General features: G+C 47.8%; 12 protein-coding genes across 12 annotated transcripts; 6 read left to right on the top strand and 6 right to left on the bottom strand.

The window, feature by feature from the left end:
• Positions 1–983: 983 nt before the first annotated feature.
• On the bottom strand, positions 984–5,280 carry N7500_003908 (uncharacterized protein; the record flags this gene model as incomplete). The annotated part of the gene is made up of 7 exons (XM_056675054.1): positions 984–1,122; positions 1,186–2,392; positions 2,452–2,637; positions 2,706–4,135; positions 4,185–4,283; positions 4,337–5,192; positions 5,250–5,280. 7 exons carry the CDS (start codon positions 5,278–5,280, stop codon positions 984–986), a joined length of 3,948 nt encoding a protein of 1,315 aa, XP_056535579.1.
• Positions 5,281–5,680: 400 nt separating this feature from the next.
• Positions 5,681–7,219, top strand: N7500_003907 (Major facilitator superfamily domain general substrate transporter; the record flags this gene model as incomplete). Its single annotated transcript, XM_056675053.1, has 1 exon — positions 5,681–7,219. The coding sequence occupies one exon, from the start codon at positions 5,681–5,683 to the stop codon at positions 7,217–7,219; it is 1,539 nt and encodes a 512-aa protein (XP_056535578.1).
• A 444-nt stretch (positions 7,220–7,663) lies between these two features.
• Positions 7,664–8,962, top strand: N7500_003906 (NAD(P)/FAD-dependent oxidoreductase; the record flags this gene model as incomplete). Its single annotated transcript, XM_056675052.1, has 1 exon — positions 7,664–8,962. One exon carries the CDS (start codon positions 7,664–7,666, stop codon positions 8,960–8,962), a length of 1,299 nt encoding a protein of 432 aa, XP_056535577.1.
• Positions 8,963–9,102: 140 nt separating this feature from the next.
• On the bottom strand, positions 9,103–10,543 carry N7500_003905 (fungal specific transcription factor domain-containing protein; the record flags this gene model as incomplete). Its single annotated transcript, XM_056675051.1, has 2 exons — positions 9,103–9,288; positions 9,347–10,543. 2 exons carry the CDS (start codon positions 10,541–10,543, stop codon positions 9,103–9,105), a joined length of 1,383 nt encoding a protein of 460 aa, XP_056535576.1.
• Positions 10,544–11,171: 628 nt separating this feature from the next.
• On the bottom strand, positions 11,172–11,962 carry N7500_003904 (O-methyltransferase; the record flags this gene model as incomplete). Its single annotated transcript, XM_056675050.1, has 2 exons — positions 11,172–11,201; positions 11,252–11,962. 2 exons carry the CDS (start codon positions 11,960–11,962, stop codon positions 11,172–11,174), a joined length of 741 nt encoding a protein of 246 aa, XP_056535575.1.
• A 309-nt stretch (positions 11,963–12,271) lies between these two features.
• Positions 12,272–13,918, top strand: N7500_003903 (Aldehyde dehydrogenase C-terminal; the record flags this gene model as incomplete). The annotated part of the gene is made up of 3 exons (XM_056675049.1): positions 12,272–12,304; positions 12,351–13,061; positions 13,121–13,918. 3 exons carry the CDS (start codon positions 12,272–12,274, stop codon positions 13,916–13,918), a joined length of 1,542 nt encoding a protein of 513 aa, XP_056535574.1.
• Positions 13,919–14,400: 482 nt separating this feature from the next.
• N7500_003902 (uncharacterized protein) lies at positions 14,401–16,112 on the top strand (the record flags this gene model as incomplete). Its single annotated transcript, XM_056675048.1, has 2 exons — positions 14,401–14,802; positions 14,883–16,112. 2 exons carry the CDS (start codon positions 14,401–14,403, stop codon positions 16,110–16,112), a joined length of 1,632 nt encoding a protein of 543 aa, XP_056535573.1.
• A 155-nt stretch (positions 16,113–16,267) lies between these two features.
• Positions 16,268–16,975, bottom strand: N7500_003901 (seipin co-factor family protein; the record flags this gene model as incomplete). Its single annotated transcript, XM_056675047.1, has 1 exon — positions 16,268–16,975. One exon carries the CDS (start codon positions 16,973–16,975, stop codon positions 16,268–16,270), a length of 708 nt encoding a protein of 235 aa, XP_056535572.1.
• Positions 16,976–17,466: 491 nt separating this feature from the next.
• On the bottom strand, positions 17,467–19,326 carry N7500_003900 (putative Rab geranylgeranyl transferase escort protein; the record flags this gene model as incomplete). The annotated part of the gene is made up of 4 exons (XM_056675046.1): positions 17,467–17,807; positions 17,996–19,025; positions 19,071–19,203; positions 19,253–19,326. The coding sequence occupies 4 exons, from the start codon at positions 19,324–19,326 to the stop codon at positions 17,467–17,469; spliced, it is 1,578 nt and encodes a 525-aa protein (XP_056535571.1).
• A 476-nt stretch (positions 19,327–19,802) lies between these two features.
• N7500_003899 (uncharacterized protein) lies at positions 19,803–21,930 on the bottom strand (the record flags this gene model as incomplete). Its single annotated transcript, XM_056675045.1, has 6 exons — positions 19,803–20,139; positions 20,193–20,522; positions 20,602–21,299; positions 21,367–21,462; positions 21,516–21,632; positions 21,772–21,930. The coding sequence occupies 6 exons, from the start codon at positions 21,928–21,930 to the stop codon at positions 19,803–19,805; spliced, it is 1,737 nt and encodes a 578-aa protein (XP_056535570.1).
• Positions 21,931–22,714: 784 nt separating this feature from the next.
• N7500_003898 (alpha/beta hydrolase) lies at positions 22,715–23,683 on the top strand (the record flags this gene model as incomplete). The annotated part of the gene is made up of 2 exons (XM_056675044.1): positions 22,715–22,878; positions 22,936–23,683. The coding sequence occupies 2 exons, from the start codon at positions 22,715–22,717 to the stop codon at positions 23,681–23,683; spliced, it is 912 nt and encodes a 303-aa protein (XP_056535569.1).
• Positions 23,684–24,022: 339 nt separating this feature from the next.
• N7500_003897 (uncharacterized protein) lies at positions 24,023–24,384 on the top strand (the record flags this gene model as incomplete). The annotated part of the gene is made up of 2 exons (XM_056675043.1): positions 24,023–24,141; positions 24,231–24,384. 2 exons carry the CDS (start codon positions 24,023–24,025, stop codon positions 24,382–24,384), a joined length of 273 nt encoding a protein of 90 aa, XP_056535568.1.
• Between the last annotated feature and the right edge of the window lie 517 nt (positions 24,385–24,901).

Here is a 24,901-nt window from a genome sequence, read left to right as displayed (position 1 = left end):
ATTGCTGTAGCATGATACACTACATGTCATTAGTAAAAAAAAGCTCTATATAGCACTCTACGACCATTTAGGTCCAGATCTCGAATATGATGCTGGAAGGGGCGTGGGATAGAGTCGGTGGATGTTGTCAAGTAGTTCCAAATGAAAATCAAATACCAAACCATGTGAATATCCTGGATAGCGCCAGAGAACAGTTCCAACAATAACAATTCCAATCAAATATAATCAAACCCAATTCCCAACCCATGGAGTGCCTTGCCAAACCCGAGTAAACAAGCTATCATACGCTGAAGGGCATTTTGAGGGTATCTCCTGCTGGGGGACCAAGATACCATTCAGTTAGGGTCTTGAATCTTGGGTAGTGTTTTGGGGTATTCATCATTAGAATAATTTGTCAGAAGCCTCGCTAAGTCTAGCTTAATTCTAGGTTGAGACCTTCGCTCTATGACAGGTCGTCCGGAAGACTAATATTTCACCACTAGTTAATCAATCATGACTGATTTATGCGCCGGCGCTACAGTCTTCTGGGCTTGATTCTGTTGATAGATTGATACATTTCTACATGTGTATGTTTTTGAATGTTTTGAGTATGCAATCGAATCATTTTAATCTTTTTTGCTTCTGAAAAGAGTACTGGGACAGTTATATATTGATACAGTACCTCAGCTCCCCGGAAGGTACTACTCTGAATGCTTTTTTGAATACGCTCCCATCCAGTGTACCGCAAGAGACTGGCCTTCCCGTAGCAATGCAAGAACAGGGCATTTCTTCTCATAATCCTACCCTCAAGGTAAACTACATGTCACACTGGCTGGAAGCAGGATTTGCCCCTGAAATATCCCAAGTTGTCTGTTTTAGTGATATGTTTCTACTAATGATGCCTGGCTATGACTATTGCGAATTGAGAAATACACATATCATCGTTTAGATGTGTGTCATTAACATAGGCGCTCGACTATTCTATGCTGATGTGTCTATCCCCGTCACATTGCCGCCTCGGCGGCGACACTGAATGCATGCACACTTCCTCGTGGCTGAAAGGTCGAGGAGTTCTGATGACTTTTGCTGTCACTCGTCACGACTTCATCCTCGGCCACGTTACCCCAACCACCACCTCCAGGTCTAAATGAGAAGTACTGTCAGCATATATCATGAGATAAAGGAGGAACGTCTTGGATCACTCACGTATGAATCAAAATGCGCTCTCCGGGCTGGACTACGAGCTCCATTTTCCCGCCAATATTAATCATTCTCTCGGTCCCATCAAGCTCCTTCTTCATGTAAAGATTCAAGCCTGCTTGCCCAGACTCACCTCCCGCCAGCCCATACGGGCGGTAGACGCGTCTTTCGCTGAGCATAGACACCGAAAGAGGCATACGGAACTCTAGCTCACGGATAACGCCATCTCCACCGCGGAAGCGACCAACGCCACCAGATCCATCTCGGATACAGAACCTACGGAGTATGACCGGGTATCTCAGCTCGTAGACCTCTGCATCTGTGATGCGTGTATTTGTCATGTGGACATGCACGCCTGATGTGCCGTTCCAGGTTGGTCCAGCACCTGAGCCGCCGCATATTGTCTCACCAACACCAAATCCAGGTACTTCAATACCGGTCTTAGGATCAACTCCACCCATACCAAAGGATATAATGTTGCAGCAGCCCTGGGAGGCAGCACAGGCGTTGAATGCACCCAGAACGACGTCTGTAATACGCTGAGAGGTGATAGGATTGCCAGCGCAGACGGCGGCGTGGCCGGATGGATTTAGAAGTGTGCCAGAGGGGATTATCACATTGACTGGGGCAAGGCAGCCCTGGTTGAGGGGAATGTCAACGTCAATCAAAGCCCGCAAACTGTAGATAATAGCTGAGTGGGCGATGGCTTTGGGAGCATTGAGGCAGTTGAACGTTTCCCGGCCAGTGCCTGTGAAGTCAAAGTCGGCAGACCCAGTCTCAGAATCGATGCGGATCTCCAATTTGATTTCGGTACCATCATCCATGAAGTCAGAGAATCGGAGAGGAGCTCCCTTGTTCTTGAGGCCAATGGACTTGAGCAGGTCACGGACAGCGACTTCTGCGTTGCGTTTGATTGCGTCCATATAGAAGTGCACTACTTCCAATGTGTTCTCAACTACCAGACCTTCTAAAAGCTGTGCACCTTTGTGATTTGCTGCAATTGCAGCCTTCAAGTCTGAGACATTGTCATTATATGTCCGCGTGCCACTGCAACCGGGGTACGAAGCGGGCTCATTGTATAAGAACTTTCGGACGATCTCCTCGTCAAAGCGGCCCTCTGACACTACTTTGAAGCCCATTGTCATAGCACCTTCCTCGTACAGCATTTTGCTGTTTGAAGGCATAGATCCCGGGGCGATGCCGCCGATTTCAGCTAATTTGAGTTAGAATGACACGGCAAATAAAGGGAAAAGGAAATAGCTCTCTGCTTACCATGGTGACCACGAGATGCAACATAAAAGATAATGTCTTTGCCCTCGCTATCCCAAACTGGAGTAATTATAGTAATATCAGGAAGATGTGTTCCACCGGCAAGAGGATGATTGGTGAGAATGTGATCGCCAGGCTTCAAATCGCCGGCATACTTCTCATGCTGATACCGGACAGCATACTCCATACCTACAGGAGACATTAGCATGGGGTTCGTCTAGCCACCAAAGGGTTGTTCCAAAATGGTGTCGACTTACTTCCTAGATGCACTGGCACGTTTGGCGCATTTGCAACCAGTTTTCCATCAGGAGAGAACACGGCGCAAGAAAAGTCGAGCCGCTCTTTGATATTTGTTGACACGGAGGTCTTTTGGAACATCCGACTCATTTGATCAGCGACAGACATGAAGCGATGACCAAAGATAGATAGTCTGATAGGATCTACGACCGTTGAATCTGCAGTCTGCTTCTTTGAAGACTGAACATCCAAAATCACATGTCGCGACAAGATTGTAGCGGTAGCGTTTGGCTCAACAACAATTGTTTGAGTTTTATCAATGATCATTGCAGGTCCCTCAAGGACGTATCCTGGCTTCATGTTATCCAGGAAGAAGACCGGCGTAGTAGCTTCACCGACGCCGGAAAAGTAGACAGACGATAAATCATCCCGTTTCTCTGAGCCCACGGACGTTTTGATGACTGATTTAAGTTCTTGCTGGGGTGCCTCTGGCGCAATAGATGTTGCCTTTCCAACACCTCGGACCCGGATGTCCTCGACAAGAATGTTGCGACCAGGGAATGTGAAAGAAAACTCACGCTCGTGCTCTCTCACAAATTCAGCGATGAAGTCTCCGTGATCAGGTTCAAGGACCATCAGCAAGTTGTCCGTACCCTGGTATCGCAGATTGAGGTAAGTTTCATGCTTAATCCGAGTCGCATCAATGCCATCCGTGATCAACGCAGAAGTGACCTTAGACTTCAACGTTGCAATACGCTCCGTAACGCTTTTCATGGCTGTCTGGTCCAGCACTCCCGATGCTGGCTCTTGGGCCTCATGAACAACGTCGGCAAGAGCCATACCGTAGGCAGAGAGAATGGACGAGTATCTATGAATGATGACAGTACCAATAGACAAGGAAGAGGCAATGGCGCAAGCATGTTGTCCTCCAGCGCCACCAAAGCAGGCCAGATTATGCGCAGAAGTATCGTAGCCACGGGCTTCTGTAAGGGCTCGAATAGGTTTTGCCATAGACTCATTGGCAACCTGAATGAAGCCCAGTGCGATCTCTTCTGGGGACTTGTTTTGCCCAGTCTCAGAATTGATCTGATCTGCGAGTTCCGTGAACTTCTTCCGGGTGATCTCGACATCGAGGGCTTCGTTCTCGTCTGGGCCAAAGATCTTCGGGAAATATGCTGGAAGAAGACGACCAAGAAAAAGGTTGGCATCAGTCACAGTCAAAGGACCTCCTTTCCGGTAGCATGCTGGTCCTGGATGGGCACTTGCAGACTCGGGACCAACGGCAAACAGTCCATGTCGCCAGAAGAGAATACTACCGCCGCCCGCGGCGACTGTATTGATATCTAATTGGGGTGCCATCACTGTCACGCCGGAGATGGTATTCTCGAAGGTGTGCTCCAACTTCCCGTCATATCTAGAAACGTCTGTGCTAGTACCGCCCATATCGAATCTGGAAAGTCAGTTGATGGCAGTCCATAAAATATGGTGAATCGACTCACCCAATGACAGGCTTTCTATCGTTCTCGTCGAAAGAAGTTCCTGCGTAGCCCACAACGCCGCCTGCCGGGCCAGACAAGATCGCACGAAGACCGGTGAATCTAAGGGGATTAACAAAATCCTCCCTCTGCATTCCAGGTGATTGAAAACATACTTATCAAAGTTAGCTAAGCCTCCGTCACTCTGCATAAACTCGCAGCGTGTGTCAGCAGATCTGAGTCCATCCTTAAATCCCGAGCGGAAGCCCTGAATATAACGCTGAATAACTGGTGTCAAGTACGCATCTGCAGTAGCCGAAGCACCACGAGATGTCATTTTGATCATGGGCAACAGCTGGCTGGAAAGGGATATCTGTTTGAAGCCAACTTCCTTCGCGATCTTCTCAATTGCAAGCTCATGGTCTTGGAATGTGTATGAGTGAACCAAGCAGACCGCAATTGAACGATATCCCTTCTCATACAACTTCTGAAGGCTCTGTCTTGTGCATTCCTCATCCAGAGGCTCCAGGATGCGAATGACTTCTCCACTGACACCCTTTTTCAAAGAGGCATCTGACTCCAAGGACTTTTGTAGATTCTCCTTGTCCGGAATAGGATTTTGTTGATAATCCTCAACTGTGACACGCTCATTAATCTCAACAACATCGTCATACAAGACATCAGGACGTTGGATGTTGAGCGCAAACAGCTTTGGTCGAGACTGGGTTCCAATACGCAAGGCATCTTTGAAGCCTTTGGTGATCAAAAGCGCATGACGCTCTCCCTTGCGCTCAAGCAAGGCATTGGTGGCGACTGTTGTTCCCATGCGGATGCTGACATTAGAGAAATCGGAAGTTGTGAGTTTTTGATCGCGGGGAAAGGCCTTGCCTGTTGCTTGCTCTAAAATACGCCTAATGCCCTCAATTGGAGCATCGGCGTAGTTGGCCGGATCCTGCGAAAGCAGCTTGACAACGATTTCCTCATCGCGACCCTCAACAATGCCCAGGCAGTCGGTGAAAGTACCACCACGATCTGGAGGGTGCATTAGCTAACTGTTGTATGTAAATTGTGAAGTTACCAGTGACTCACCGATGGCGATCTTGAGGCTTGGAGTAGACATGATGTGCGATGTGTTTAGATACCCTAAGAATGCAAGGAGCAAGGCTTTTATGAATCTCCATTGAAACTAAACAGCAGGTCGAAGCGAAGTGAATAAGAGAAATAACGCCACAATCTAATCGAATCGGCTTGAAGATGCCGATGGACGAGATAAAGCGGGGAGAGCAATGGGAGCGAAACGCGGAGAAGGGAGAAGGGCCGCTTATCAGTCGCTCCGACCTTCCTGACGCACCCAAACCCTAATTGGCCGCGCTTTTCATGATAACCACCTGAATGAACTCTCTTGCGGGTTCATTGACCTTCAATTCAAGTATAAAACCATCTCAAATGACTATCTCTTTCAATTTCAGAGTGTACGTGTCTCTTGCTATCTGATATATACGAATCCTTACTCCAATACTATGGACGAAAAACAAGGCGTTTCTCCGGAAATTCAACTCGCACTTGATCAGAGAAAAGCCCAGGCTGGAGAAATTCTTGAAGCTCAAAACAAAACCGACGGCAAAGATGTTGCAGCACAATTCCTCGCTCGATTGGACCCGGCCATCCCAGTGGAGCCTGTCACCGAGGCTGAGGCGCGCCGTGTGTTATGGAAAATCGATCTCATCCTCATTCCCTTGATTATGGTGACAGTGGTTCTGGCCGCTATTGATAAAGTTATTATCTCGAATGCCGCCATCTACGGCATGAAAAAGGATACCCACTTGACTGGAGATCAGTACTCTTGGGTAGGCTCCATCTTCTACTTCGGATACCTCGGTTTTGAATACCCGGCAGCGCTACTCATTCAGCGGCTTCCTGTAGCCAAGCTGTATGTGGGCATGGTCTTGGGGTGGGCAGTCCTACTGCTGTGTACCGCAGCAACGCATAACTTTGCCGGCATAGCCACCGTGCGCTTCTTGATGGGCATGACAGAAGCTGCCGTGTTCCCAATCTCCAGCATTTTGACGGTCATGTGGTGGAAGACAAGCGAGCAGCCCATTCGTGTCGCATTTTGGTTCAATCAGCTCTCCTCCGTCTTCTCGGGTGTTGTCAGCTATGGAATCGGCCAAACAAACACCTCTCTAGCGCCCTGGAGACTGCTCTTTATTGTACTTGGTGCATTCTCTCTTATTTGGGCAGGCGTGTTGTACATATTCTTGCCCGATTCGCCCGTGCAATGCTGGTATTTCTCGGATCGTGAGAAATTCGTCTGCCTTGAGCGCGTCAAAGACAACAATACCGGCATGGAAGACAAAACCATCAAGTGGTACCAAGTGCGCGAGTGCCTTCTTGACCCCAAGACTTGGCTTTTGGCGCTCTTTTCGCTGGCCCAGAACATCCCCAATGGTGGTCTTGTGACCTTCTCGGCTATTATTGTGACCGGTCTGGGGTACTCCCCGTTGATCACTACCGTATTGGGTATCCCCACCGGTGTCCTTGCAACGGTGTGGCAGATCCTGCTTGGCTTCATTGCTGCTGCGGTGCCCAACTCCCGTTGCAACATTATTGCCGTGGCCAACCTGGTCCCGATGATCTGCGCGATCCTAATGTGGAAGTTGCCACGCGAGAACCAGCAAGGCCTGCTAGCAGCGTACTATGTCTTTTACACTTACTGGGCGCCATATGTCCTATCGACTTCGCTTCCAATGGCCAACACCAGCGGCCATAGCAAAAAGTTGACGATGAACGCTGTCTTCTTCTTGGCGTATTGTATTGGTAACATTATTGGTCCCCAGTGTTTCCGTGCCGATGATGCACCGTCGTATTCGCGAGGATACGAGGGCCTTCTGGGCTGTCTTGTTGTGGCTATAGCCGCCATTATCTCCTATGGGGTTCTTTGCCGATGGGAAAACAGCCGCCGTGATAAGGAAGCCTTGTCAAATGCGGAGACATCGGAGGTTGTCGCTTTTTCGGACATGACTGATAAAGAAAAACGGTCTTTCCGGTATACTTATTAGGTGTGGAGATGTTCACGGGCTGTTGATAAGAATGGATATAGTGAACAAATGAGAAGAATTCTAATTGGACGCGGTATCTTTGTACTTCCATAGTCTCGGAATAATTTGAATTGTTAATCCCAACACAGAAAGAAATAGTAGGGCCAATGATCTTGATGAATATATTGGGGAATAGGGTAGAAGAGTGCAAGTCGGAACGAGTTGAGACTCTCTCGGAGAATCTCCGAGAGCTGTGCTCTATCGGAAGGTCAGAACGAAGCTGCATCATTCTTCCCCGCAAATGGGAATATGCTCACGATACATATGATTGTGCGTGAGGAAGCTAGTAGCGAGATGAGATGTTCTGAAAAAACGCAAGACGGTGCAAATTACCTGAATAAATATGGCGGTGCCACCCTCGAAGTTTAACAATTCAGACCAAGTCGCGATAGGAACTCAACTCACATGATGAACAAAGACACGCAAATCCTCATCGTTGGCGCCGGCTGCTTTGGCACTTCGACCGCATACCACCTTTCACAGCGTGGCTACACTTCCATCCGCGTACTGGACCCGTACGCACCCCCCTCCTGTGAAGCAGCTTCCACCGATATCAGCAAGGTCATTCGCAGTGACTATAACGAGCCCCTATATGCGCGTCTTGGAATTGAGTCTATTGAGGCGTGGCGGTCTTGGCCGTTGTTTCGTGGGCTCTACCATGTCCCCGGTTGGATCCTCAGCGCGGCGAACCTGTCTCGACCCTTTGTCGAGGGTTCGATTGAGACATGTAAGAGGCTTGGGGTCAAGGGCCTTGAGAAACTCACCACAGACCAGATCCGTGCTCGCTTTCCTGTTGTCACGGGCAAGTTGGATGGGTGGAATATCAATGTATGGAACCCAACGGCTGGGTGGGCAGCTTCTGGTACAGCTATCGAGCGAATGGCTGGCGCTGCTCAACTGAAGGGAGTGGAATACATTTCGGGGAAGAACAAGGGGAATGTGCATGAGTTGATCCTGGATGATATCACGGGCGATTGTAACGGAGTCGTCACTGCAGATGGTACGAGACACGAGGCGGATATAGTCATTGTGGCGGCAGGTGCTTGGACACCTTCACTATTGGATGTCAAGGATCAGTTGACTGCCAAGGGACACAGTGTCGCTCACATCCAGCTCACCCCTTCCGAAACGAAACACTATGCCTCGATGCCCATTATGGATAACCTCGAGTTAGGCTATTTCTTCCCACCTCAAAAAGATGGGATATTCAAGATGGCCCACAGCCAGTTCATCACCAACGTACAAACTACAAAGTCTGGTATCATCACTTCTGTCCCGCACACGTTTGTTCAAGCACCCAACGATGGCCTCCCTCTTGAGATCGAAGCCCAGATGCGCCGGAACTTGCGGCGCGTGTTCCCCGAGCTTGCAGACAAACCCTTCTGCTATACACGGCTTTGCTGGGATGCTGATACAGCCGACCGTCATTTTCTTGTCACGCCTCATCCTACTCACAAAAGTCTCTTCCTGGCAACCGGCGGCTCAGCACATGGGTTTAAGTTCCTTCCTGTCGTTGGAAAATATGTTGCGGATCTGCTCGAGGGAACTCTTGATCCGATTATCATGCGTCAATGGCAATGGAGAGCTGGACAAAAGGGCACTGCGAAGAACCTAGCGCACTTGGATCCTGAAATGAAGTTGAGCGACCTCACAGGTTGGAAGGGTAGACAAATCCGTGAAAGAAGCCATGCTTCTAAACTATAACTTGTCTAGATAAGAGGTGCGAGGTAGAATGAAGTCGCACAGTTAACAAACAATTTGACTACTGGCTATACAAATCGAAATCATATTTAGAACATATACATGAGAACATAATCAAAAGCTACCATTGCCCACGTAGAAGTTCAAGTCAAGCTGAGCTTCCTTCCACCCAGCATCACCATGGCATGCTCCCACGAGAACCGGGCTTCTTGCAATGGATCTTTCTGCCGTTGTGTATTGAGCTTCTTCCGGAGTTTTCTTTCATCTTGCACCGACAGATCCCGCTGGCGCCAAACCATTTCGACAACTTCAATCGCAGGGGTAATATTCTGGGAGAGGTGAGACGTCAACCGACCGACGACAAACGGCAGGGAGGAATGTACATACCCCAAATCGACGAATACTCTCCAGCTCTTTAAACAACTGCAAGACAATCACCCTCTCCTCTTCCCTACGAGCACAACATCCTGCCAGAAAGAGAGGCCATAGAGGCGTAACTGCGGTCCGCATCATATTTACCTTCTTTTTCAAGATCAATGTCAATATCTGCTCAACATATACATCCTTCTCCTCAGATTCCAGTGTCGGGATACCAGATCGATTCATAGGGGCTTTAGTCAAACAGATCTCATGAAGAAGAAGAAGGGCCCCAAGCTTGTTTGCTTCTGCAATTGCAGCACACTCAGTATCCGGATCGATATGCTCTGTGGGTATCTTTTGTTGAAGGCTATCGAGGTTCGTCTTTAGTTGATGAACATCTTTACGGTTGATTTTTATGTTTCCATCTTCACAATTCCACGCTAGCTCGGCTACTTGATTGATAAGTAGTAAGAGAGCAGGGCTCAATCCCATGTATGGATCAATGGTGTCTGATTTCTCCAGTATACTGTCCGGAGAAAGGGGCGATGTATGAAATGAAGCAGGAGTGACGCGAAACGCAGTGCGAGCTAAAACTAAATGGAAGGCGAAATAACGATTGAAGAAACTCGCCAATTCTTGGCTGTGACAGGACCGACCGGGGCGTTCTTTTCGTGTCCGAATCAAGTTTTGGAAACCGTTGAGATGGGTGACCCACGAAGAGCGACTGTGATCGGATATCTGCAAGAAATTAGGACATCTCTCATTGGTAGAAAGCGTTGAGGAGCCTACGTCGAACCAGCATAACATCAATACCAGACCGAGCATCTCATCTAGCTCACTTTCCACCCAGCTGTCTTTATTCAATAGACCACGCAGGTGACTTAATGCCTGATGGTGATGCTCCAATGCCGACAGCCGGTACCGCTGGTCTGACAGCTTGAGGGTATTGGCTGCGATTGCAAGTGCAGCGTGATATAGCCCGTCGGACTGCAGAGCCATAGGGAGTATGAGATATCGATATGGGTTGTAATGTGCGTTATCGACAAGAGTTGCGCTGCTGCAGATGATATGTTCGAAATAAGACATAAGCACGGGATCGCAATCTGATCGCTGGCCGGGAGGGATGGTATTCAGCCAAGGGGACAACGGGCTTGGTTGAGAAAACGGCTCCATTTCTTTGCAATTGGGCTGGGCAGCATCAAAATGGATCTGGAGATCGATCATTGTGGTATTCAAAAACATCCAGGTCCGATTATTGCGCGCATGCTCTGACCTTAGCGACAGTATATCGTCCACATGCTCTAGCGTTTCCCTCTTTCGTTCATCCTTTTGCTTGGACCATACTCCTGCTCTTCCATGGCAAACGCCTCGGGCTAAAGATTCCTCGTGCCAGACTAGACGAAGTCCGTACCCGCATGAGGCATTGTTACGGGCGCAACGACTGCAAATTGGGTGGGTTTCTAATGCATGTCATCTCCAATTAGAATGGCCAGAAGTATAGGGTAACCACCGTACCGTCACATTTGATGCGTCGCGCACGGCATGTCCAGCAGCCTGTACGAGCTCTTGAAATTGCAGGCATCGCGGATATGCAGCTTTTACCCCGCAGAAGGACTTTATATGCGAGGTGATAAGTATATTTCCTAGTCTTCGTATTCTATTCATTTCTATTCGCCCGTGGATGTGGGAATATCCACTTCGGGCTTATCTTTGATGTTTGGTGAGGCAAAAGGGGCTTCCTCCGGATGTAGGAATGTACTGGGGAAATCTTTTTACTTGAAGAGGTATTTATATGCCCACATCCTTGCTGGCTGGAAATCATCGAAATGACAGATTAGGAGACCCCTAACAGCTACTTGACCCTACTAACTTCAAGTTCATCCTTTGTTGTTCAGCATTAGAACACCAACCATGGAGATAGGCTAGACTTACCTCGAAATCTCCTGGCACTATCAATCCCTTGACAGCCCAACTTTCCATGTTGGCATGATGACGAACATATTCACGGTATTGCGGAGCTCCAGGCCGAAGCACGTTATCTGCCAACACCAACGCTGATGGCTTGAGAAGACCCAGATCCTCACAAATCTTGAGATCGGCCACATAAAGGTCTTCGACATGGTCTAGGAAGAGGAGGTCGATAGCGATCAACTCCTTCTTCGCATGAAGTCTTTTCAACGAATCCGACGCAGACCCTACCACCACTTTGACGATATCGCTCAAACCTGCCAAGTCGATCAAATTCATGGCGATGGATGCGATCAGCGGATCAAACTCCAAACTCCAGAGTCTTAGATCTTTCTGTGTTCCCTGGGCTTGACGCATAGCTTCCCCAAAGTATATGGCCGAATAGCCGATATATCCGCCCAGCTCGACTAGAACGGTCGGCTTTCCTTGTTGAACTATCTCGCGAACCTTTTCGGCTTTATCGGGACCAATGTTGATCAAAAACTTCTCCTGTGCGGCGAACTCGTCTATCACGTCAAGGATGGCGGGCGGTGAACCGCGCAGCTTCTCCAAGGCATGATGATTGTATATATATTCTAGAAGGGCGACTTCGCGCCCATCATGGGATTCGACATCGTTTCCATCGACGAACTCGTTCAGCGAGGGGTACTTGGATGTGAGATCGGAAGATAGCATGATTTTCGAAGAGATGAAGAAATTCTGGAGATAAGACAATCGGGGAGAAGACATAGAGACACGGATTTCTTTGCTTATTTCCAATGCATGCACGGGCTCGGGGAGATACAATCTCACGCCGCAAGTACATGCATATATCAGAATTCTAAATAGGTAAATCAATACAAATGTCAGATGCACGACATACTTGCTCCGTAAATGCATGCGGTCTTGGACCGGCCTCGGCAAGTCCGAACATTTCTTTGATATAACCCCCGCTCCACCTTATAACCTCGTTCTTTCAGGGGGTTTCTCTACATTTCATCCATCATGGGTTTCAGCACAACCGCCGAATTTGATCAGGTAAATATGAACCGAACTATTTGATACATCCGCTCACATTTCCAAGGCATATCAAAGTGTTAGGGGTGCTTTTACATCTGGTACCACTAAGAACAAGGAATGGAGACGTCGTCAATTGAAACGTGCTTGGTGGATGGTCGAGGACAACAAGAAACGCATTTGCGATGCCCTCTATACTGATCTGCACAAGCACTATCAAGAAGCTTACACCGGCGACTGCGGTGGCGTCCAAGCCGACATTCTACGTACTCTCAAAAAGCTAGACGAATGGACCAAGGATGAAAGACCGGGCAGGTCCGATCCTCTCAATTTCCTAGGAAGGACCACTGTCCGCAAAGAACCTCTTGGTGTGACTCTAATTATCAGCGCATGGAATTTCCCCGTCAGCTTGCTCCTGCAGCCAATGGTCGCCGCAATTGCTGCTGGGTGTGCCGTGATCCTCAAACCATCAGATGTGGCAAGTGCTACCCAAGATGTATTGATGGAAATCGTTCCCCAATATATGGACACAGATGCAATCCGGTGTGTTTCCGCTGGTCCACAAGAGATGGGATACATCCTTGAACATCGCTTTGACCACATTTTCTACACTGGATCCCCCAATGTTGCCAAAATCATCCATGCAGCAGCCGCAAAGCATCTGACTCCCGTTACATTCGAGTTGGGCGGTCAATGTCCTGCTATTGTCGCGGAGTCGGCAAATCTTGATCTCACTGCGAAACACATTGCGGTTACCAAATTCATGAATGCTGGACAGGTAGGCTCACACTGTTCATCCCTCAACCATCAAAGCTAACTCATCTCCACTAAACAAAGGTTTGCTTGAACGTTAACCACGTTCTTGTTCATCCGAGCCTGCGAGAACTCCTTGTCGCCGATTTAATTCGACACTTTGATACTTTCCTAGGAGGCAAAGCCAACAACCCAGAGTATTACACACACATCATCAACGAACGCAGTTTCGACCGTCTCGAGAGATTACTTGAACATTCCTCCGGAAAGATTGTCTATGGGGGCCAGCGCGATCGTCAAAGCCTGTACTTCGCACCAACGATTGTCACCGGAGTCAAGCCTGGCGATTCCCTTCTCTCTGAAGAGCTTTTCGGCCCGATCCTCCCCATCGTTGACGCAGACTTCAATGCTGCTATCTCTCATACTCGTGGGGGAGAGCATCCACTCGCAATTTATGCCTTCACTACTCAAGATGCCGAGAAGGCTCGCATCTTGAACGAAACTCAGTCCGGGGGCGTGACCTTCAATGACTGCGCTCTCCACGTAGCTGGTCGTGATGTGCCATTCGGTGGTGTTGGGAACTCCGGTCAAGGGCGCTATCATGGCCCGCATGGTATCTTGACTTTCTCTCATCTCCGTACCCATACCAATGCCATCCCTTCATGGTTGGAGGGACTTATGGCTGCACGGTACCCCCCGTACTCCATTGAGAAGGCTCACAAGATGAGCGCACCCGTCACCCCGCCTTTTGACCGAGATGGCAATGACACGACATTCGCTGCTCGTTCGAAGTGGGTCCTTGGCGTTGGAGTTCTCGCAGTCTCCGCATTGTTTGTGTCTCGGGATCAGGTCATCTCTTTGGGTTCTCAGTGGCTCAAATAGGAACATGTGTAGTAAATCAAACTATCTATTCTGCGGCTTTTGTATATAGTAGGTGGAATTAATCTCTATATCCCCGTTTGAGAGGGGAAGCTCTCCAAGCTCTTGACCTCGGAGGTATGAAGCGCGGAGTACAAATCGGCAAATCCGGACATATGACAAGAAGATAAGGGCACTGATAATATGAACAGCATATAGGTACTTCGATTGTATTTAAGCCATCAAACCCACTTTCGGCACATTCGTGGGTGGAGAAACGGTCAACAAATCAGATGAAGTATAGAACACCGGCATATTCGGTGATCATGGCCAAATTCACCGGTATCTTCAATGTAAGCCAATCTATATACTAGATATCATGCAGCTCAAAAAGTTGAACCCGTTACAAAATCAGGGAGGGGAGTACGGACAAGTTGAGTACCAGAAGCTGAGCTTCTTTTGCAAATCTTTACCTACCATCCTTATATCGAGGCATCTCCGAAGCAATGAAGCTTTCATTGGCTCTTCTCGGATTGAATGCCAGCATTGTCTCTGCTTCTCTACTAGAGAAATGGTCATCCAGATTCCATGCCTCGTCGCACGCGGTGGACATGTTCAATACTGCCATTGAATGGAACGACGGGTACTGGGACGACGAAGCCGGCTATCTCATCAGCACAGCCAGTAGTCCTGGACGCTATGACAGTCGACACACAGCCTGGTATGCACCTCAATTGCTAGCTAGAAATGGACCGGGCGACGTTGCAAAAGCCATCCGCATCTTCGACAATGTGATCTCTGGTCAATATCTTGATCCATCTAAGCAGTGGTATGGAGATTATCAACAAGCGCCTTCGGAACCTCAGCCTGGGACACTGATATATCCCGATGAAGGTCCATACGGCTCGGTAAGTTGGTGTCTAGTCTTTTCTCTGGGCTCTTACATGGGCTCTTGCATAGGCTATCTTTCTGATATCGTTATGGCCAGTGGGATCCGAATATTCGCGTCTTCGTAGGTTGTTCTTGGATTGTGGCCTTGAATGATTACGGCCATCTACTTCCACGAGCGACGGTAGCCAAAGTGGAGAATTCCTTACACATCGCAGCCAAGGGTGATCTCTATCGTGTTGGCGGTGTCGATGGTGATAACTCTTACCCCTGTTACTCCAATCCCTGGTTGATGCGAACCGTTTTCCACAACTGGGTTGGTGCCCGAGTTGGCGATGCAAACTTGACCCAGTCTGGTGAAATATTTGCACAGGAAATCTACGACCTCTGGAGTATGCACCACACATTGTCTGAATTCAATTCTCCCACATACGCTGGCGTTGCCATGTGGGCTCTAGCTCTCTGGAATCAGTATGCCACAAAGGGCAGTGTATTGAAGGAGTATGGACCGGAAATGCTCAAGGCCAGCTGGAATGAGCTCGCTCAGCTCTATAACGCACATCTAAAGAACCTTGCCGGTCCTTGGGATCGCTCATATGGCTACGATATGAAGGAGTACGCATCTCTCGTTGGCGCTGTTATCTGGGGTGTCGTTGGCCGCAAGCATGCGCCCGTCCCCCAGCAGAATCTGGGGATGTTCCATCAAGACGATTTTGCTTTTTACCCGCTCTTTGCCCTGTCGATGTCTACAATGGTGAAGACCCTTCCTGCAAAGGCAAAAGCAAGCTTGCTCAAATTCCAGGGCGAGCATATTTTTACTTCGCAGGCTTTCTCGCCGCCGTTTGATACCTATCCTCGCAATATTTCCGCTTGGATCTCCAAGGATGTGACAATTGGAGCTGAAGCGATTGCTGAGAAAGTCATCGGTGGTCCCGCTAAAAATCCCGGTCAATTTAGTCCTGCCGTCATCCAGTGGGCTATAGACGAGCAGAAAATTGGCTGCATTTCACACTGGGTCACAGAGGCATCTATTCATGCCGTGGCCGCTCCTAGGTCTCTGCACATCTCATACCCGAATGCGTCATCTTCACACGGCCCTGTTTCTTTTAACTTCTTGTTCAGTGGTCTCACCATCAACAACGGGTTCAATGTGACTGGGCTGGAAGGTCTACCTGGTTTGAAAATCAAGGTTGAGACAAATGCACGACCGGATCATACGATTACTTACGTCGGTTCTGACGGTGTCAACGAATTTGCGTATTACAACGTTACATATACGATGCCGGAGACTTTCACTGGGGAACCATTTGTGACCCTCCAGGTAGTGTGACGGTTTACATGAACAAGACATCATATACCGTGGTGTCGTGGTGTCGTGGTGTTCAATATCAATGTCAATTTTATGTGCTATGAGGTCCAAAAAGCGTGTATATACAAAAATCAAAGTCCCCACAACTCCACTGAATATGCACACATTACTCGTCATTACTCGTCCTTTTTCTCCCCCTTACTCTCCTCCTTTTTCTCACCCTCGGGCTTGCCATCTCCATCAGCGGACTCCGATTTTGTCTGCGGAAGCCAATAGCGTGCAATCAAACCACCCAAGAACTTCTGATCAGCCCACTTGATCAAACCATAAAGAATCCAGCCCCAACCCCACAGAGACATGCCCATCATGCTCGTGACCATTAACACCGGACCAAGAATAAGCAACGACAAAACAGCCCAGAGCAGTATCGACACCGCAGCGAAGACAAACACGCCAGCCAGGAATACAAGTAGAGGAACTCCACAGCAAATCATCTGACAAACGATCAAGGTTGATGCGGCAGGACGCTTCAATGCAGCTTCATACATCGCAGCCTGACGGGGCGGAGGAAGTAGCCAGGCGATGAATCTCTGAATGCAGGACTCGAAGTAATCAAAAGCTTGAGGGAAAAGCGTAGCGAACCATGCTTTGATGGTGGCCCATATCGACGAAAATGAGAGGTTGTTGTCGACGTTCTGGCCTTTTGGAGGAGCATCGTCTGAAGGAAATTGACCTGGGAGCGCAGGGTCCGTCAGGTCCTTTGTTGATTTGCTTAATTTTTTTGGTGCTTTCGAGGTGGTTTTTCTGACTCCGCTTGTTGTGGATTGGACTTTGTCAACAGGAACTTGTCCGGTCATACCGCTGGTCAGGTTATCGAGCGGCATCGCGAGAGTAGCTATTCTCAACCAATGAGAGAATATGGAGAATAAAAGCAGAGATGGTAAGCTTTTAGTAAAGAATAGTTAGAATCTATGTTCAAGAACTTGATATCGATATCTATATCAAGGGAACGATCAGATCCATCACATGACGTCAGGGGCGTTCTAGCAACTGGTTTGTGTTTCTCGCCGATATTAATCCTGCGTCACTGTTAGCCACGCTACACTCGGGGATTTCGCTACATGTATATTTTACAATGTACACTACTTAGAGCATGAAGGCTTTGGTTCATATGCATTTGATTAACAATGTGTATCATTCCAAGCCGAGTAGCATAATCTAACCGTTACACATCTGCACATTCTAGAAAGGATTTGGAGCTTCCGAGCACTTGAAACCATGACACAATTGAAAATTGTAGATAGGATCATTTGATTAACTATTTCTGCAGAAAATATGAGTGAAGTTGTAATTGGAAAGAACGCTATGCTACGAATCATTGGTCAGAAGTGCCATCGCGATCGTCAAACATCATGAAATCGGCGTCATCAACTTCATCTCCTACAACTTTCTTCCATGCCTCTTTTACAAGTTCAAGCGTGTCATCTTCAAATGCCAAGTCGAGGCTCGATGAAGGGAAAGCGTAACAATCAGGAACTGCGTCGTCAGAAATAAGGCGCCGGGGCCCACCGTTGCTGAGACGACCGCTATGAGTGTATCGCAACGACCACAATACGGTAGCCGGGAGACCTTCAGCCCGGATTAGTCTATCCACGGCGGACTCGAGAAGAGCTTGGCCTTCCGACCCAGGCAGTGCCACACTGCAATAAATAACACCTATGACAATCAATTAGCCACATGTACGACAATGTTGTTGACGAATCAAGTTCAGAATGTGCTCGTGATCAGGTGAAAAGGTTTTCAACATAGCAAGTTCAGGCAATGTAGATAAGTTTTTTATAAAAAATCATCATGCGAGCGGATTGAAGGGAATTTAGAGCAAGATTGCGCGAGGGATGACTTACTCTGCTGGGGTGGACACTCGCCAGTATCGCTTGAGTGGACCTGGAGATAGACTGGTGGGGAGTGAGGGCTGCCCAAAGTATCCCCTGGGAACATGAGAACTGCAGTTGCGGGCACAGGAGCACCTTCAACTGTCACAGGGAAAAGAGATGGGAAAGTAGCCGACACAATACTGATTGAGCGGGCGACCTCGACCAACGGTTTTGAGCCTTCTTTGGGAATGGTATCAACATTCAAGCTAAACATGCATTTCGCCTGAACGGACCCTTCATTGGCCAGTTTCAGCAGAAAACGATGCTCTGAATATTCAGCTTCCTTGCGCCATAAGCAATCTTGAATTTGCGTGTCCAGGGCATATATACCCCCTCCCACAGCGGACGCGCGACAAGCGGCTTGGAGTATTTCAGCTCCACCACCATACTTAGCAAGCACAGCTCCAAACCCAGGTCCGAGATGTCCAATGGATGACAGATGTCTCTGAATCCTGGGCAAAGCATAGCTGGCAGTAGTATCTTGCTGAGAAAGCTGTGACAGCGACAGTGAGAGAAGAGGATTGTGAAGTTCCTCCGGGACACTGAACTTGGAAGCCAGGTAATCCTTCAAGGGCATTGACATATCATCATTATCATCATCATTTGAAGCGTCATCCTCATTGGGTTTGATGATATGACGCAACAATCGCATGAGGGTTCTCTTGGACTTCATACTGATATGAGTTGCAGCAAAGACATCCTCCCGGTTGCCAGGCACACGGTAGAGAACCTTTTCCGCACCAAGCTCGCCATTTTCTGAATCTGGCTGTTCAGGTGCATAAATCCACCAGCTGCCCACAGCCATAAATTCCAGCTGGCGAAAGACCTTCGAGGATACAAGCGCTGACATTAGTTGAGACCGGGCATATATAAAATATGGGGAAAGGGACAATGTGTAAGCACGGCTGGATGCAAGTTTGGGGGGGAATGCCCGTCTCCTCGGAAGAAGATGCATCATGTTTGAAGATTGAGGCATCTTTGAATGTTGATCTATGTTCGCCTGTTCGGCAGCATGAGATTAGCAGTGAATCAAGCAGCCACACACCAGGGTGAAATCACCTTGATTGACTCTCTCTGCCCACTCCTGGGCCTCATCAAGACTGAAGGCTGCATCTGAACCACCATAGTACTGGTTTCGGTCGATGTGAAGAACCTTCTTTCCAGATCGTGAGAGGGCCCTTTGGGAGTGTGAGTGCTACTCACTACCACCCTAAGAGAGTCACTCACAGTGCCAGAAGAGACTGGGAAACCCCAGTCCCGTCGATGATCACATCCCAAGTCGTGTCTGACAGAGTTTCCATGATATGGAAGATCAGGAACCAAGTCCTAGCTGTAAGTAAGTCCAAGTATTACAACCAAATTTGGCAGTTCAAGCTCTCATAAGGTTGAGAATTGGGATGTTTGATGCAACCAAAGCATTCCTAGTATTTCCACAAGCTTTGATGCTGGAAATCCCAAAAATTTGAGGTTGGAGGAAAGAAAAAGAGAAAGAAAAAGAAGAAGAGAAAAAATTGGAGAAAAACGCGGGAAGTGCGCGTGAAGGCGGTCACCAGCTCCCCACTCCAGTCAACAACCCTGACCAGGACAAAAACATTGAACTCGAGCTTAAAGAACATTGTATGAAGAAAGTGATATTATTTCTGGGCTGTATGGACTCACATTTTATCCTCCATGGTATTAAAAGTATAACGATTCCAATATTAGAGTATGGCTCACACCGGCTTTGCTCCCTTTCACTCTTAAGGCACCCGGTTGCCTTTATTGGAAAATATATATTTCAACGAGGGCTTTTGTCGGCTTCCTTGTCCAAGGGTCCACGAGCTTCGTCTTTCTCTTCTTCCTTCTCGGTCCCTTCATCTTTACCCAGCTTCACATTCTCCAAGAAAAACATTACAATAAGCATCAATGAAAGTGAAACAAGACCTGCGATTGCAAGGAGCCTCTGGGACTCTCGGTAGCTGCGATTGATGGCATCACGAGCTTCAGTTCCCATGGCATATTTTCGAGCCACCACAATTGATCCGAATATGGTTTTAGCCTGATCCTTCAGCTCACTTGGAAGATACTTTTGGAGCTTGTTGGGGAGAGTATTTCGCCATATTGCCCCGGCGACGCTATTTGAATGATTAGAAAGGAGTGTCAAATCGAGCTGGGTGTGGTTGCTTACCTTGTCCCAACTGCACCACCCACGCTCATCGATGCAAAGAATACCGCGGTAACAACGGAAACATCCTGCCGCGCGACCACAGCCTGCACTGAGACCTGTGCGGCCGTTTGGTAGAACCCACGACCAATACCAATCAATGACTTGGCTGCCACGAAAGATGCTTCATTACCACTGCGACCATCTCCCATGTCGACCAGATAGAGAAGTACACCCATTCCAAGAACGCAGAGCGGAACGCCGGTCAACACCCAAATTTGGGAGCGCTTGGTATATTTCATGAAGAAGGCAGCGAATATGCCAGCCACCTGAAAAGCTACCCGAAGGGAATTACTAGATTGGACGTTAGTCTCAAAAGGAGAAAAAGATAGCAACGAAGATAGCTAGCAAGAAATGGGACGGGGAGCCGTACTCAATTCTGGTTGCAGGCCCCGGCGAAAAGTTTCCAGCCACCTGAAGGTAACTCGTGAAGAAGACACTAAACACCGAATAATGGAAAAAATCCAATGCCCCAAGCAGACATGCAGCTGCCACTGTGCGGTTCTTGACCATACGATAAGGCACAAATGGTTTCTCCGCGAACCATGCATCCCAGCATAAGAACGCTATGATCAAAACCACGCCGAGAACCAACATGGCGATAAAAGACCCTTTTGTCCATGCGCCACTGTTATTAGAGCCTGTCAAGGACAGGGGAACCAAAAGGAGAGACAACCCAGCCACAAGGAGAACAGCTCCCGGCAAATCAAGCTGAATCCAAAATAATCGGTACAGCTTCTTCCACCAGACATCGTTGGTTTTCCAGCCCAAAGCCTCAGACACAGATACCGGAGATGGTGCCCGACGTTGATAAAACAGCATGGTACCGATCAATGGCAGCGATGCAACGGGCAAGACAATCGCCCACATGCCCCATCCCCATCGCCACGTTGAATGATCGAGGATGCGCTGACCGATGATAGTACCAAGGTAAAGAGTCGGAATTGTGGTGAGAGAGTCGGGTAACGTTGACCAGATACCGCGATTGACCAACGAGGTCATATCTGCCACGAAGATTTGCTGTGTGAGGGCAAATCCCGTCGATCCGATAGCGTCGAAGATCCCGGCAACCTGTGAGATAGAGCAATGATTAGCATGGAATTAAATATGCCACGAATCCAAGGGGAATACTCCTTACTATGTATTGCGTGATGTTCGTGCAAGCGGCCCATATGGCATAGCCCAAAACAGACGTCAGAATGGACAAGATGAACATTTCAGCCCTACCGAAGACCTAACCACCATGGTAAGCAAGAAAGAAACAGCTGGAGACTCAAGAATACTAACATCTCCCAGCTTTGCAATAATGGGATAGGCGGAGATACGTGCAATGTTCATGACCACGCGGGCTGCGCTCATGGCAGAGTGCTGCTTGAAGTCACTCGTCGTATATGGGGCATACACCTGAGTTGAATAATCAGCGAAATTAATCGCTAATGTACACAGAAACAGTCTGATCAGCCATTAGTAAAATGCCCTGCTTGAAATGTATCTGCAATGACTAACCCTGTAAAGACAATGATCAAGCCTTGCTTGGTCCAACTTTTCGAAGCACATCAGCCCTATAGACTCCAGGTTGAAGGCTAGGAATGCTTGATTGCTTTTCGAGGTTTTCCTCTTGGTGAGCATTCTCAGCAGCTTGGCTACTCTGGTTGTTTGATGGTACCATCGAAATGGAAATGTCCCCTTCCTGCTTGGCCATGGCCGTGGTCGTATGTCTTTAGTGGAAGTACTGAAGTTTCTCAAAAGCCAAATCAGGCGCCAAAGGATTTAAAGAGAAAGTCTTCCTCAAAAGTCAAACAGCGAAAGCAGCGAAACCGGACCGGATATTGTCGCACTGTACCCAACATTGCCTTCAAAAAGCAGCGAGAACAGCAGCAATGTACGGAGAAATGGAAAGTATTGGAAGCCATGACTTCTTTGCCCCACTCGGCTTTCTGCGAGAGGTAGATATGGTCTCTTGGACCACGGATACTATGTACGAAAGTGGACAAGTGGAAACCAAACCTAATCTTATCAATCATATGTTAAACAAGAAAAAAACGAGTACTATCCCAAACAGGTAATTCAGACGAGGGCCGCGTCCCCCCTATATGTATCTATGAAGAATGCCAAGCTAGCCAAGGACGAATATATCCACCGCACGAGAATGGCCTCACTTTCGGAGTTAAGAGAAGTCAAATATTCGGGAGAAGTATCTTTCTTTGTAACGGACTTTTTCCGAAGATTTTGTCTCATGCCATTCTTGTCCCCACTTCCACGTGCGCAATAGTATGGGAGCCCTGAAGACTGGGGCCCTTGTAATGTTTTTCACCTACTCTTGAACGGCTCCAAAGTGTGACTATTCGGCTGTTCTCGCCGGAGTAACTTCTGTCAGACCCACAAGACGGCTACACTTCGGGGATTCTCCTGCTGATAACGATCTAGTCTTCAAATTAACCCGTTCTTCATAATTGCTGCCCCAGATATTATCTTTCCAACACACAATGGAAGGCCAGTGGAGATTTGAACAGGCGGGCTGCCATGTCCAAAACATGGCGAACTGGCTCGTCGTAAACAAGCAGGATGAGGAATATCTTATCCAAGTGTCGTGGCCACTCGAGTGGAAATCGACCCAAGATGAGCCAATCGTCGACAAAGCCAATGCGATGTAAGTGAAGAGGTTATTGTGGATATATCATCAGCCAACACTTCTCAATCTGTCTAGATATATCGTGGATGGCAATGCGATGATGCTCTCAGCAACAGACATTGTGCGACGACGGCAAATACGTAAATCGGACGAGACATCGGCAATAATCATCGGAATCTCCTACCCATTGGCCCAATCTGTTTACAGCCCTCGTCGAAACCATGATCTAACTCCCCCTTGCGAGAAATATGACTCGCCCCAAGGCCCAGATGGAAATCCCAATCCTTATGAGTACGGAGGTGCAGATGCTTTTCTCTATTTCATAACGAACACTGTTCATCATTTTGTGTTTTCGTCAATATTCCCTCGCGTGTCAGTTTGCCAAACTGCTCTGTTCGGACACTCATTTGGGGCCCTGTTCGCCCTCCATGCACTGTATACAGCCCCCGCAAGCTTCGACGCTTATCTTGCTGCAAGTCCGTCAATTTGGTGGAACGAGAGATTTTTGTTGCAGGAAGAAGAGCAATTCTACAATCTGCCAGAGTCGCACCACCGGCCGAAAGTTTGGATGGCTTATGGATCACTTGAGCAGTCACCCATACGTCAAAAAAATCAGTCTTTGGAGGAATATGAAAAACGGTTGGCGATAGTCAACGAACGTCTCATGGGGGATAATTGCGACCAAATGTTTGTTCGACTTTTGCAAAGTGGTCGGGTACAGTCAGTCACAAGAAGAATATACGAAGATGAAGACCATGGAAGTGTCATTGCTGGGGCACTGAGCGGAGCTATCTTCCATTTCCTTGATCAAGGCGATGAATGAACAATGAAGGAGTACCATAGTCATAGCAGCTCTATTGATGTGATTGAAACGCCCACACAAATGCTTCACTTTATTTTTTTATTTTTTTTCCTCCTGGCCTATCTTCTAGGTAGTTACTAATGCCAGGACGATGCTTACGCCGGTCTACATCGATGTGAAAGAGAAGTATGTGATACCATGTCAGTAGGGTTCTACTGAGAGTTCAGTGGGGTTTTGATCCCTGCACCCCAACATTTACTAGTTAACGTATTCGGTCAGCGAGTGGGCCATGTAAGCCAGTGGGCCACCCTACCCAAAACACGTCTATAGATTAGCACTTAGTCAATTCAACCACCTACCATGCCACCAATTCGCTCTCCATCCTCTCGCAATGTAGCAGAGCAAGAGGGTAGGATCTTACTAGCTATCCAGGCTTTTCAGAACCAAGCAATATCTTCAATTCGTGAAGTGGCCCGCCGGTTTAATATACCGCGTACAGCTTTATAACGCCGCCTCACTCGTGATCCTTTTCGTCTTAAAACACGTACTAACAGCTATAAATTAATAGAAATCGAGGACTACGCTCTTTAAAAATAGATTCTCTCTATATATCTACATGGAGCGGCTCCCTAGCCTTCTACTATACGAGAAATGGCGAATCTTTTGCTTTAATAACACGGAACCCTCCTAGCTATTTCGGTCGGCGAAAAATAGACCTATGACTTTGCTAAACGATATCCTCTCCTCTCCTCCCGGTTCTTAAGACGCTATAATTACGAACGTGCGAAGTGCGGAGACCTAAAGATTGTTAGTGAATAGTTTAATCTTGTTTAAAAGACTATTATTTAATTTAGAATCGATCCCGATAGCGTTTACAACTTCGATAAAGACTAGTTTCGCGATAGGGTTAATTGCGACAGCGGAGGTGATAACGAGGAGTGAATTATATGGTCGTGTCATGGATAAACTATGTGCGCTACTATGTATATTGGTCCTGGGCATGTCAGAGCATGGGCTCTGATATAATGGTCTTTTGGCCGAGTTGGAGAATGTGCGCCCACGCATATCCTTTACATAACCTAAAAGCTTACGATCATATTCTAAAATCTATTAGTAAATTATCTATAAAATACTGGTTAGTAAATTTTGACTTACCTTCGATCAATTATATTAGCTACTTATATTTATTAGCGCTTTTATAATCTATTAAGCTATTTAGGTGGTATAAGCCTCTATATA

This window comes from Penicillium coprophilum (assembly GCF_028826855.1).
Source record: "Penicillium coprophilum strain IBT 35676 chromosome Unknown utg000002l_segment0_segment1, whole genome shotgun sequence".
Classification (NCBI taxonomy): domain Eukaryota; kingdom Fungi; phylum Ascomycota; class Eurotiomycetes; order Eurotiales; family Aspergillaceae; genus Penicillium; species Penicillium coprophilum.
The sequence above is the reverse complement of the archived record's forward strand: the minus strand, read 5'-3'. Positions and strand labels throughout refer to the sequence as shown.